General features: G+C 44.8%; 1 protein-coding gene across 1 annotated transcript in view; it reads right to left on the minus strand.

Moving 5' to 3' along the window:
* The window catches only part of Ptpmeg2 (Protein tyrosine phosphatase Meg2), a 63,854-nt gene that overhangs the window by 32,871 nt on the left and 17,102 nt on the right, over nt 1–13,881 (minus strand). The window contains exons 6-8 of the mRNA XM_077659212.1: nt 13,709–13,819; nt 9,902–10,032; nt 3,773–4,019 (exon numbers count right to left, since the gene is read on the minus strand). Of these exons, the coding sequence (XP_077515338.1) occupies nt 3,773–4,019; nt 9,902–10,032; nt 13,709–13,819 (489 nt within the window). The remainder of the gene's footprint in view (nt 1–3,772; nt 4,020–9,901; nt 10,033–13,708; nt 13,820–13,881) is intronic.

The raw sequence follows: 13,881 nt of genomic DNA on the forward strand, positions 1-13,881 counted from the left end.
ATCTCTTAACGTTATACCTATCATTTTTCTTTCCATAGCTCGCTGCGTGGTCCTCAATCATCAGTTGAACCCTTTTCGTTATCCACCACGTTTCTGCGCCATAGGTGAGTACCGGTAAGATACAGCTGTCATATACTTTTCTTTTGAAGGATATCGGTAAACTGCCATTCATGATTAGAGAGAACCTGTCTAATGCACTCAACCCCATTCTTATTCTTCTAGTTACAGTCGAACCTCGATATATCAAACAGTGTGGTGATCGCAAAATAGTTCGATATAGCCAGAATTCGATATATAAAATCACTTAAAAAACGCGTCAAAAACTAGTGCAAATCAATCAATGAACCAGTCGTGGCGCAATAGATACTCACTTGAAGCTTCAAACAAAGTGTTTATTTCATTGGTTAAAAGTACTGTAGCAGCGTAGCCTGCTTCATATTGGCAACCGCGTGCTTAACCACAGCGTCCTTAACATAGTGTAAATGATCCAAAAGCGATAGTCCGGTGGCTTCTATTGTGCCGCAGTAGTGGCGTACAAGGGGCTTAGCTATAGCCTCTGTTACAGTCGGGAGCGGGGCAACATCAGCGCTTCCGGGATCAACTTCGGCAGTGTCTTCGTTTAACCACTCAGCAGTAACTTCTGCTGCAATTTCCACGTCTGTCAACTCCGCCACTGTTCCGGTGCTGTCGTCACCACCATTTGTGCAGCACCTTCTCAACGTCTTCAAAGGCAGCTTTGCGCACCCACCACGCGTCTGAGTGCTGGTTTTGTTCTGCCTTGGCCTTAATGTCACTCGAAAGCTTCGGCGATGCTTGGCTTCTTTTCACCATTCTCAACGCGCTGGATTACTTCTAATTTTGCAGAAAATGTCAGGGACGTCCGCTTCTTTGCGTTTGCAGCCATCACAACACCAACCACGCCACCACAGGCCTAAGCCATCGAATAAAGAACCACCTAAGCGATCACACCAACCACACACGAACACACGATAACAATGACTGGCGTAGCACAAACACCGGCGCCGAGGAATCAGTGCGGAAAATGTAATGTGTCGTTGACGTTGCCCTATGACGTTGTCAAACTAGCCAAGCCGCCGCGTGCGTATGCCGCATTGTTCAAATGGCGCCCTCGGCGCGATCGATGTGTGCAGCTATCGTGCGCAGCAGCTGGGAACGCCCATCGCGCCGCTATCTTCAATGGTGTTGTGGGAAAACTCGCCTCCTGTCAACAGAGCGCACGTGGTCTGGGGTGGCGTAGTTCGATATATCCATTTTGCACCCGGCCCCTTTCGAAATTTAAAAAAATAGAAATGCATGCAGTTTTCTGCGTGATATTGAATGTGTTCAATATACGCAACAATTCAATATATCCGTGTTCGATATATCGAAGTTTGACTGTATTTCGCTATTGTGAATCAGATCAGTGGCCACTACCTGCCCTAAGCAGACGTATTCCCTTACCACTTCCAGCACCTCGCTACCAATTGTGAACTGCTGTTCCCTTGCGAGACTGCTGAAAATTATTTTGGTTTTCTGCTCGTTAAAGACCTACTATTTAACTTTGCCTGTCTAACTCATTGATTACACTTTGCAGCTCATCTCCTGAGTGGCTTAGCGAAGAAATGTCATCAGCGAAACGCAAATTACTTAGGTATGCACCATTAATTCTTATCCCCAACTGTTCCCAATCCAGGCCTCAGAACGCCTTCTGTAAAGAGGCGGTGAATAGCATTGGCGAGATCGTGTCTCTCTGCTTGACATACTTCTTTGTTGAATTTTATTGCTTACTTTATGAAGGACTATGGTAGTTGAGCAGTCGTTATAGATATCTTCCAGTATTTTCATATAAGACTCTTCTATACCCCGATTCCGCAGTGCCTGCATGACTGCTGAGGTTTCCACCGAGTCCAATGCTTCCTCGTAATCAATAAAGGCTACATATAGGGGTTGGTTATATTCTGCGCATTCCTCTATCATCTGACTGATAGTGTGACTATGGTCTATTGTCAAGCATCCTTTAAGAAAGCCTGCCTGATCATTTGCTTGACTGAAGTCTAAGGTTGTCCAGATTCTATTTGCGATTTCCTTAGTAAATACCTCGAAGGCAAGGGACAGTAAACTGATCGGTCTGTAATTTTTCAAGTCCTTGATGTCGCCTTTCTTATGAATTAAGATAATGTTAGCGTTCTTCCTAGCTTCTGGCATGCTTGAGGTCACAAGGCACTGCGCATACAGGGTGGCTAGTTTTTCTTGCGCAATCTCCCCTCCGTCCTTTAAGAGATCTGCTGTTACCTGATCCTCACCAGCTGTCTTCCCCCTTTACATTTCTCCTAAGGCTTTATTTAATTCTTCTTTCGTTACTTGCAGGATGCCCCATTGCAGTGCGCTACTGACTCTCTCATGAACGTTCTGAGTGCATTGGCTACTGTACAGATTTGTGTAGAACTCTTCGGCTACTTTAACTATTTTATCCATAATGCTAGTGACATTGCCCTCTTTGTCCCTTAGCGCATACATCTGGTTTCTACCTATGCTTAGTTTTCTCTTCGCTGCTTTTAGGCTACCTCCGTTCTTTAGAGCATGCTCGATTTTTTTCCATTTTAAACTTCCTTATGTCGGCTTCCTTGCGCTTATTTATTCACTTTTGACAGCTCTGCCAGTTATATTCTGTCCGTTAAGTAAGACGCTTTCATGCTTTGGCATTTCTTAATCAGATTTTTCGTCTCTTGAGATAGCTTGCCGGTACCCTGTCGAACCATCCTACCGCCTACTTCTACTGCACACTCCGTAATGATAGCCGTGAAATTACCATTCACTGCTTGAACATTAAGACCGTCTTCCTCAGTTAGAGCCTCAGTTAGAGAAAGCGCATTCCTCTGAATTCACGAGGGTGCAATTCAAAGGCTTGCCATCATGGGTGCGGCAATTTATGAATCGAAATGGCTTTGCTCTACGGCGGCATACTTCCGTCTGCCAGAAACTGCCCAAAGAGATGGTGATCAAGTCTTTTCGAATATGCAGCATTGGCAACATTCTGGACGTCGCAGAGGACGATGCTCTGTGGGACATAGGCAGTGAGGAGCACTGCACTCATCATCCGACTGAAGATCTGATGACTCGGATGACTCCGAGTGATACCCCTGTCACATGGGCACCACAAAGGCCTTTGAAAATCAGGTCCTTATGCTCAAGGGTGCAAGCAGTGCAGCTACACAGCACAAATGTTGCGCCTTTGCCGCCAAGGGCCTTGAAGGCAAAGGCGCCCGTCCGAGACCGTCTAGAGACCGAGACAGAGAAAAGCAAACTGCATATGCTTAGTTTTGATGCTCTTAAAGGAAAAAGCATGTCTCATGCTCCCGTGAAGAAAACATATCGTTTCACCCAGCCTGCTTCTTGGAGAGAGCCCAGTGGTGAACTCTACGCTTGTCAGGAGAGACAAGCACGTTTATCAACGCAGAAGAGCTGAGAGCTGAGCTAGTTGGTATATGTTTGATGAAGGAACCAGTTGAAAAACAAAACGAAGGACCACGAGGTAGGCACACACCAGGAGATTGGATGTGTGCCCCCCTTGTGGTCCCGCGCCTTTTTCTGATTGGTTCCTTCATCCAACGTTTATCAAGCTATAATATTCTGAAGCAGAGAGCACCATTTACATTTTATAAAAACAGAAAGAAAAAAAACCAGAGGCATGCATTTAAAGGCACAATGGCCTTGGTCACTACTGTGGCATGAATAACACAAAATGACTGATTATTAATCTTTCTGTGCTGACCTTTTTCGCCATCGCAGGGGCTGAGGCTGGCTCCTTGATGACTTCCACCTCTTTCTCACGCTCCTCGCAATTCTGTTTCTCTTGGACGGAGTTCTGCGTTTCAATAGGGGCAGTACGAGCAGCCGAAGATGCTTCTTCCTCTTCTTCCGTCATCTCCCCACCACCCCCTACATCATTTTCGACAGGTTCTGCGGGGTTGGCTGACAGCACCGCCGGCGGCACTGGCACCTCGCTTGACAAATTGTACCTGCATCAGGACCAGGCAAGCAGGTAAGCAGACAGACTTGTCTTTCTCTATTTCTATTCTATTTTCGTGAAAGCACTTGGTACGTAACGTGCACTCCAAGATCCGGCCACCCCCCAAGCACGTAAATTTGTGCTGAAGAGCCATTTAAGTGGTCTACCTGAAACAATGGCCATTTGGTTGGGCACTCGGTGCAAGCAGACTACAGACACAGAAGCATCCTTTAAATCATGGAAGGAAAGACACAACTGAGAAGTGGCTCGGAAAATATGGTGTACGAAAAGTCAAACTTAAGTGCACTGCCATACAGTTCAACTCTTCCCTTACTGTAAAAAAAATGACCGATTTTGAGTGTTTTCAATTAAAAGTTATTTCCTCAAGAACTTCCAAATCCACTGCGCATTGTAACGCATCAAACTGTCGCTTATTGGTTATACTTCCGAAGGAAAAAAAAGCCGGCAGAGTGGTGTGTGCAAAACTTTTCAAAAAATTATTGGATAAATATGTTGGTAACACACACACACAAAACGATATAGGCAAAACAAAAATAAGCCCCTGCCCTGGGCCATAAGTTGATTACAAAAAAATTGAGATATACAAAACATTGTACATGCTCTTTCTTAGCTACCATTCTTGTGATTTTCATCTGCATACTTAACACACTGCACTTTCTGCAGCCTTTCAAGTTGGGGAATAAGTTGGGGAATACAACTGCTGTGCCACTAGAGAAAGCAGTCACGTGAGGACGTGAAGTGGAGACAGATCTGAAATGTGCTGCATATTACACTTGTTCTGAGTTCTGTTCTTGTTTTTTGTAGCAGAGCTTGTAGTTCCTCCTTTTCTCCTTTTTTTTTTTCAGTTGGCAGCACGGTGTAAGAGTACGTTAGGTGAGTGAACGGCGTGGGTGGGGCCCTATGGGAGAGAAGGTCATAGGGTTCTGCTTTGGTGGCGTGTCAATAGATGGTGTTAGTAACTTGTGCCCACTTTTGTCCTACGTGCCATTAGTTCATTTATGCCTGTTGCGATTTGTTCTATCTTTCGAGCGTGCTTTTAATCAAATCCAGCGCTTACTGCTCAAGCTATTTTATGCAGCGGTGTGATGGTGAAGTGCTTCGTACCATTCTACAACAGCGGCTACAAACCGTGCAAGGTGAACTACTGTCTTCTCATGCCTCCAGATGATGAAGCAAGGCTCGAAGCGTGGCGGCTAGCGATACCTCGCCAAGGTAGTGTACTTCAAAGAACGGACCGTGTTTGCGAAAGACGTTTTGCTCGTCACTTCATCTTGAAGACATCGTCAGCAGAAGTGGACAGCTGAGTGTTAACATCCAGATAAAGAAGAGCAGGCCTTGCAAAAGATGCAGTGCTGTCTATCTTCCAAGGATCTCCTACATACCTGTCCAAGCGAATCAAGAATCCTCGTAAGAGAATGAAGCGACTTTCTGATCCCTCTGCTTCTTTTTCGTACTCTCAAAACAGCAGCAGCGGCGTCGGATCATCATTGCCCAACAACACGGCACGCACTGCGGCAACCTCTTCCAATGAAAGTAGCGACGTTGCGGAATCTTGCAAGACTGTCACTTACTGACCACCGTTTGAAACACTTTTCAATGAAGCGAGCAGCAGTTGCCTACCACAGCATTCATGGGCAGTGCATCGCACCAACGCTGAAGAGGTGAGAGACATTGTCTTTACCGATGCAGCGGTAGCACACAGATGAAGGGATGGTTCTTCAGAAGTGTTCAACCGAAAGACTTTGCAAGTGAAAAGTGACATGACAGTTCAGGTGTGTATCTTTGGCAGGCCAATGGACTGTGCTGCTGTTGGCATAAATTCATTTGCCACGTCAACGGTTAAAGTTTAAATTGTACTCAAAACTTTTGACAGCCTTGATGTGCGCCGGGGAGGGCTGAGTTTGAAGGACTTCCTGAGTGTGCCTCTGTAGACTGCCAGAAGAGCTGGTGACACAACAAGAGCCTATTAGTGTTACCAGGGGCCATACGCCATCAGTGCAGTGGCCTTGCTGACACTTTGCCGTTACACGCCGACCACCAAGCTGCAAGAGCGAAGCAACAGCGACCATTCAAGCACATCAGGCTATCCATGCTGCCTTCCCATCAACAGAAGCTGAAACTTTGTGCCGCGTGAAATCAGTGCTTGGGCAGTCACAAGCATGACTTTTGAAGCCCAACGAACGCTTGATCAATCAGATGCAGGACACCAGGACTGATCTGAGAAAGTTGAAGGAAGATGTGAAGGAGAAGCTGCAAGTCTTGAATATGACACCAGTGCAGCTGCTTGTATATGAAGAATGTGTTAAAGCTGCCAGGTGCACAGCCAAAACAGACCAGCAATAGACAGATGACTGGATCCTGTTGTGCCTCTTGCCACACATACGCAGCCCTGCTACATATTCTTTTTTGTGAAGCAATGATATATTGCCATTGCCATGCATTACTACTGTGAGAAAGTACATAAGCATGGTGGGCCTGAAATGTCGTTTTGACGAAAAGTTCTTTCAAGCCCTGAAGATGCCAAGAAGACTCCTCTTCAGCGCTGAGGAATGGTGATTATGGATTAAATTCAAGTGAGGAAAGAAATGGCTGTAAATTCACAAACAATGATCTATGCTGCTCTCGTCGATCATGGGGAGGGTGTCAATCAAAGCAGTGAGCTTACAGATCATGGGCTCGTTTTTGGTTTCGCACCTTTCGTCGAAAATTATTTACAGCCAGTAGCCGTGTTTGCAGCCGACGAAGGGAACGCTGCTTGCTCAGCTCCTGACTCAGTGCATTTTATTACATTTAGAGAAGGCCGGCTTGTTTGTTGATGAAGTTGTGTGCAATGGCGCTTCCAACAACCATGCAATGTGGAAGCAACTCAGCATCAGTGCACCAGGACATGCGGTTAACTGCTTTGAACACCCAGTGGACATTTCAAGGAAAGTGTACGTTTTTTCCGATGCACCTCATCTTTTCAAATGCACAAGGAACCGTCTACATGACAAAAAGGTACTCAAAAAAGATTGCAAATTTATTAGATGGTCATGCTACGATGCTGTGTTTGTTGCAGACAGCAAAAATTCTGGCGCATTTTGAGTCTGTCCCAAGCTAACTTATAATCACGTGAGCCCATCCAATATGCAGAAGATGCGAGTACACAGGTTTTCAGCAATTCAGTCGCCAAAGCAATGCTGTTTTATGCATGCAGAGGCGCACCACGGCTGGCTAAAGCCGCACCGACAGCCGAGTTCATACATTTTTTTAATGATCTGTTTGTAAAACGCTGGTACCCTGCAGAAGGCATTCGACTAGGATGTAGGGATGTCACCACTCTCCACACTGCATCTCAGTGGATCGTCACATGGGAGGAAGAGGTCAACAGTGGTGAATCCCGAAAGACTTTTTCTTGAGCCAGTCGACTGCCGAAGGTTGGCGCGTTACTCTGAAAAGAGCTTTCAAGCTACCCTCTGAAAGACTGCAGTTTCAAGTCCTATCGTCCAAGATGAATCAAGACCCCTTGGAATGCTTTTTTCGGCAGGCAATCAACACCCCCTTTTTCCAACAGTCTTGCAGCTCTGTCAGATGCTAAGCTTGTATTCTTTGCTAAATTTGGAAACTGCACAACTTCTGATAAGAGCCAGACTGCTGTTGTGACATTGGTAGATTTGAGACAGATGTACAAAAGGTCAGGTATGCAGCACCCAAACTGGAGAAACTGAAGCAAAAGCTTGATGGGCTGATCGACGAAGACAGCTGGGAGAGTGGCATTTTTGAACTTGATGACAGCGACGCAACGGTTGTTACTATGCTACTAGATTTGTCTCAAGAAAGCTTGGAAGCGAGGCCTTGTGCACCATTTGCAAGAAGGCATTTGGAGGACAACAAGGAGTCACAAATACACCTGCGGCCGACCTGCTGAATCTCAAAACAAGAGGCAGGCTGACACACCCTAACATGCATCATCTCTCTGACCTTTTTAAATACTGCAAGGGGAAGTTTGCAAAATATGCAAGTGACAGGAATGTTTTTGATAAGACCACTGATGGTTTTTACGCGACAGCATATAAAGCTCGTTCGGTCAGAAATCCATCAGCGCAGTAGTAGTTGGCACCGCGTGTCGGATGTAATCGGGGGCTGCGTAAAAAAAAATGTACCACGGTAATTTGTGTCTCTAGCAATTGATGAATGATTGGCGCGTGATAGGCGATGATAAATTAATGAAATCATTGTAATTAATTGATTCATTAAAGAGATTAAAAATGAAAATTTTAGAAAAAGGGGGTCCAAAGGTGTCAAAATGCTCAGAATGTAAAGCCAATGCTTGATGGTGCTAATTAAGAAAATTTAGAGTGTGCAATTGACCAATTAATTAACTGAAACAATTGAAAAAATAAAAATGTGTTCAAAGGTGTCGAACTGCTCAGAATCGAAAGCCTAACCCATTACGCTATCACGTTATACCCAGCGGAGCTTAAGTGTCCGCTCCAAATTTTATTTTCTTGAACATGGTGTGTTAGAACAAGCAGTTTTGGTAGCTGCAGTTTTGGTTATATTTCTAGTTCCGTTTACCCGATGGTGGAAAAATTTTGCTTCCAATTAACGAAGTGTTTTTCACAAAGCTTTAATACAAAACCAACGAACACTGAGAATAGCGTTGTGTTTAAGTGGGAATTCCATTTAGCCGATTTCCATCTATCGAGCTTCTACAGTAAAAGCTCCGTCTTCAATAAGAGAAGTCTTTCTGATTAGAATGTGGTACCCTTTCGATACAGGCCATCTTATATTTATCCTCAGTGTCCCACTAACAAAGTACAGCAGTTACTATCAGCATTACTGCACGAACATTTCACCTGCCCATTCTTTGAGCTGCTCAAGTTTTTTAAGGTAAGGCCAATACAAAGGTAGGCACAAAGTCCCGCTACACCTTGGAACCAGAGGCATAGGCACGAAAACAAAACTTCTCCTAGTCACTCAACCACATGGTGAGTTGTGCCTCCTGGACTTTGTGACCATTCTCGGCAGCATTTAAGCAAATCATCGTTTGTACACAGAGGAGTGGACAAAATTGTGCGGCGACACACGAGTTCAATATTGCCGAAAAGTGCCAAGCCTCCCGTGGACCCACAAAGGATTACTGCCATTAATGTGCAACGTCGGCAGCACTGCAAATGTTAAAGGTGCCTGCCAAACTTTTATTATATAAAACGAAGGTCTTTACAGCTTGCAAGTTCCATCACATGTTGCTCGGAATGATGCATCAAATTCGTGCTCGGTGACGAGTTTCTCACTGCACTACTGCTGCTCTGATATGCGCCGCACTGTGCCAGTTGCCTCAATTGAAAGTTAGTGGCTCAGAGCTTGGGAGGTCAACCCTTACGAGACAGTGAACAATGTGCGAGTAAACACAATAATGTCTTCACAACTGCTTCTGCATACGAATCAATTATAACATGTGGGGGGTGAGTTCTCACTTCTCTTGTTAGGAAAAAAACTTGCATTTCATTTGGGTACACACAGTAGTATTTTGGGTGCAGACACATTGATGGTTTGCATAGGCGTGCCTTGAAAAGTAAAATTGTCTGATAATTCCTGATCAAATACTGCTCAAATACAGGACACAAAAGGACAAGCACTACGCCTCTTAGGTTAGGCTATATTAACAAGCTTCTATGTGCGAAACCATAATTGGCTACGAGGAACACGGTAACAAATCGGTGTGGATTTATTTAGGCCATCGAGATGGGCTTCTTTAATATGCGCTGGAACCTCACTCAACAGAAATTTTTTGCATTTTGCCTCCAATGAAATGTGGCCCCCATGACGTGGACTAAACTAAAAGTATGCTCACTGCTCTGAAATTGTTGCTTCTTCGTTGTGGCTTACCTGTTAGCCATGGACTTGAGACAATGGAGCAGCCATGCCTTGTGGTTGATGGCCAAGCTGCCCCCCAGTTCTCGAGGCAATGAGGTGTATGGAATGTGTGCACCTAGCTGTTCCAGGCTAACTGTAGTCACCTGCAAGGCACAGTACATCAAGCAGTGCAAACATTATTTGACAAGGAACAACCTCTGCATGCAAGAGGCACGTCTACACCAATAGATGTGCCGAATATGGTTATTAATGATGAGGGAATTAAATCACTCCTGAGTAACTTTAAACTGACTCCAAGTTCTGATAACCTGGGCTTTAACAATAAGATCCTTGCTCGGGCGCAGCATGACGTACACATCGGCTGACAAACCATCCTTCTTCGTGCTTCACGTGCATAACTGCATTTATTTGTATGCAGGAAAGAGCGATAATCGTTTTGTGCTGCTGCTGCCGTGCCCATGGATTTTCCTTTGCGTTGTAAACAAGTGTTTCCACACTGCTGTACTTTTGTTCTCGGCGGGGTTTGTGGAGAAAAATCCCGGTCCCGGAACTTGCAACAAACCATCTGATTCTGCACGTTCCTCCGAACAAGAGGCTACCGAGAAAGCTGCAAATGAAATGTCATTATCACAAGCGGATCAAAACCGTGAAATTCTGCGCATACTTCGTGACTTGCAACTTCAGGCCACCACAGTTCAGGCTAGCAACGAAGAATTAAAAAGAGGCATGGATGAAATTCGGCTTGGGCAATGCAGCATTGAAGCCTTACTTACATATATTGACAGCAGTCTAGAAACTGCGGAAATAGAGTTGGATACGCTTGAAAGCGATAATCAGGATTCGACACACACTTTCGACGAAATTCGGAAAAAAACCCAACTGTTACAGTCTCATATCGACAAGCCAGAAGACAGGAGCCGATGCAATAGCAATCTTTCACGGAATATCAGATGACATAGAAACATGGGCGGAAACCGAAGGCAAGGTTTCGAAATTACTAGCAACCTGTCTGGTTCTCCATTTGTCACCATCTGATATCGACCGCGATCATAGATTAGGCCAGTATTCCTCTCGCGCTGCTGCCCTATCATAGTCAAATTCACTGTTATAAAACAAAAGAAAAAATTTGTGCTTACCTTGTGTACCGATGCTCCCCCCTATGTAATACCCTCGACTATAGGGCCTTTAGGGGTATACTGAATAACTAACTAAATAAATAAATATCTAGTCCACATTTATATCATAGTTCTTACGCATAATACCTGAATAGCTAGCATACCTATGAATCACACCTACAATTTTATGTACCCTAACTGACATATATACTCAGATAAACCAATATTCACAGCAGGGACAGAATAATGGATCACTCTTGGAGGGAGCGGCTGGGGTGGAGGAGGGAAAGTCCCATTTAAATCACGGTATTTCTTAAACTTTCGTCGAAAAAATGGGGTTCAGCATGGTTCTCTCATGTAGAATTTCTCACTTCGGGGTGGAGGCAACACTCTCCCCCCAATTCACAGTACAGGAGGAAAGATTTTTCTTAAAGCACAAACATGCTGTGAGATGAAGGGAAGCCTCTGACTGCTGACCGATGTTCCAGCAAGACGCAGTGTCATGTCTGTGCTGTTTGCAGCGAAATGTATAGAGTCTATGTACTGAATCATACTGGCACCTACCATGACATGGAGGACATGTCAATGGATAATCCTTTCCCTTAACTGGATGTGTTATACTGTATTGTTCGAGCCTAGAATAAACTGCAACTTCAATCAAAGAGTCACAGTGCTGTATGTGTTGTAGCACGTCTGTTATCACATTCCATTAAACCTTCTTCCTAGAATCTATCACATCGACATTACAATTATTTTTTCTTACCTGAAAAAAAATTAATTATTGCAATGTGACACAGCTCGCATGAAGTGCGAAATGAACAAAACCGGCATACATGAGACACAGCCCCTGACTAAATCTGAAACATAAGAACCTAGTTTTTCTTGAATAATAAAATTTAAATGCAAAACAGAAAAAGCCCGAGTGTGCAGCTGGAAAGCATTAGCCACTCGAGCAATATGGCGAAACATATTTTCATAATGCATGCATAAAGTAAAATGTAGGAGTGTATGAACATTCAAAATTTCGAATATGAATATTTTTGACATTCGGTTCATATTCAAGAAACTGATATTCGAGAATTTCTAAATATTTGAAAAGTCTCGGATATTCAAAAGCTTTAAAATATTCGCCGGTGATTGGATACTGCGCCAACATTCATAAATTCGACTGTGGAAGCAAATTACCTGAAGATCGAGTTTAAAGTGGTGGTGGAGGTAAGACATTTTTTTAAGGTTAGTTATAGCTGTCCAAGATGGGCAGAGTCCTCAGTTCAGCACCCCCATGGCTGACCTGATCTGGCATACACGCTCGATCACCAATAGCTGGCCGCTCAGGGGAGAAGGCAGCCTCCCAGGAGGAGAATTAAGGGTGTCTGGTTTCCTGATGGGTGCAGGCGCTCCCAGAGAGAGTGATAAGAGTGTTAGGAGAGTTTAAAGTGCTAGGCAAGCAGTAAAGAGGCATCCTCTTCGGTTTTTTCTACGTCGTTTATAGCATGAACAATTAAATCACATTCGGACGCTGCTAGGCTTGTAACCCATGTGAAATTTCATGAGCGGGCTTTCCCCCATATGACACCTGATGAGAGCAAGACGGCCAACTACCCACTGCGAACAATCACAACACGAAAGGGGTTGTTTTGCTTGTTTTTTTAATCATTCCGTAATGTGGCACATACCTAAAGCCCACACTCATGGTACTCATCCTGTCGCGTTCACAACTCTTATAGCGCGAGTCAGCCACCTCATTGCGGTCAGCTATGATATGACGGAAAGCCCACTTGCGAAATTTTGCATGAGGCTCCCGAATGGGCGCGTAGACGTGTCACAGCAGGGCAAGCAGGCGTGTAAAAATCCCACCTATTGCATGGTGCATTATAATCAGTACGCATCTCAAGTGCATGCAATGGCAGGCGTGATGATGATCGAGAGCCCCTGTTGCTACGCCAAAAAATAGCCTGGCCGCGTATTTTTGGTTCCCAAGCTTCATTGCTAGCCCACCTGCGCATCTGCATTTCATCCAAACCCACCTGCACACCGCTTTCGGACACAGAATGGTGCGTCATTGGTCACTTTTTTTCTTTTTAAAAGCAATCTCGCTGTTCCGTGACACCAGTGCATGTTCCTCTTGCTTACGTCCACGTAATTCTTCCAGTATGTTGAAACTGCACTCATCACAGGCTTTTCGGTGTTAGTGTGTGGAGCCTCCTCATAAAGCTTCACCGCAATTTCGTATTTTTGGCATGTTCTTTTTCGGGAGCACGGGGCATTATAAGGTGCTGAGTCAGTCTAGTTTAGTTTATTTCAGCTGCAAAGACCACACGTTACATTTGCCTGTGCATCTTTATGTGAAAAATTTTTTTTCAATAAAAAGAGTAAATCAGCCAACGAGAGAGGGCTGGGAGGCGACCTTGTCCAGCTGCTTGGTCCTGGAGTCCCAGAGGGGCTCTGGTTCAAAGAGTGCGGGCAGCGGCTACTGCCAATGGTGTCCCGGAATGAGGACTACCACCCAGCCAAGGGAGCGGTGAAACCCTCCACTTTCCTCTAAGACCTGCCCCAGTGCATCCAATAAAGTTTTACCACCGCCATAATGAACAGTTATCGATTCAATATTTGAAGCCATTTTTCCTTCATATTTGTATCTGATTCATATTAAAAAATTTCAATATTCGCACACCCCTAGTAAAAAGAAATCAGCGAGACGTACCCGGTCCCTGAGTTTCTCCCTGACAAACAAGCGGAGGATTCGAAATGGCGCCTTGAACCACAACGGTGCATTGACGATCAAGACTTTCTTCAACCTCGCCGGGTAGGCACCCTGAAATGTGTTGCGGCACAGTTTTGACAACACAGGTACTGGCAAAAATAAAGTGTAAGTCA

Source organism: Amblyomma americanum, chromosome 3, assembly GCF_052857255.1.
Source record: "Amblyomma americanum isolate KBUSLIRL-KWMA chromosome 3, ASM5285725v1, whole genome shotgun sequence".
Taxonomy (NCBI): Eukaryota; Metazoa; Arthropoda; class Arachnida; order Ixodida; family Ixodidae; genus Amblyomma; species Amblyomma americanum.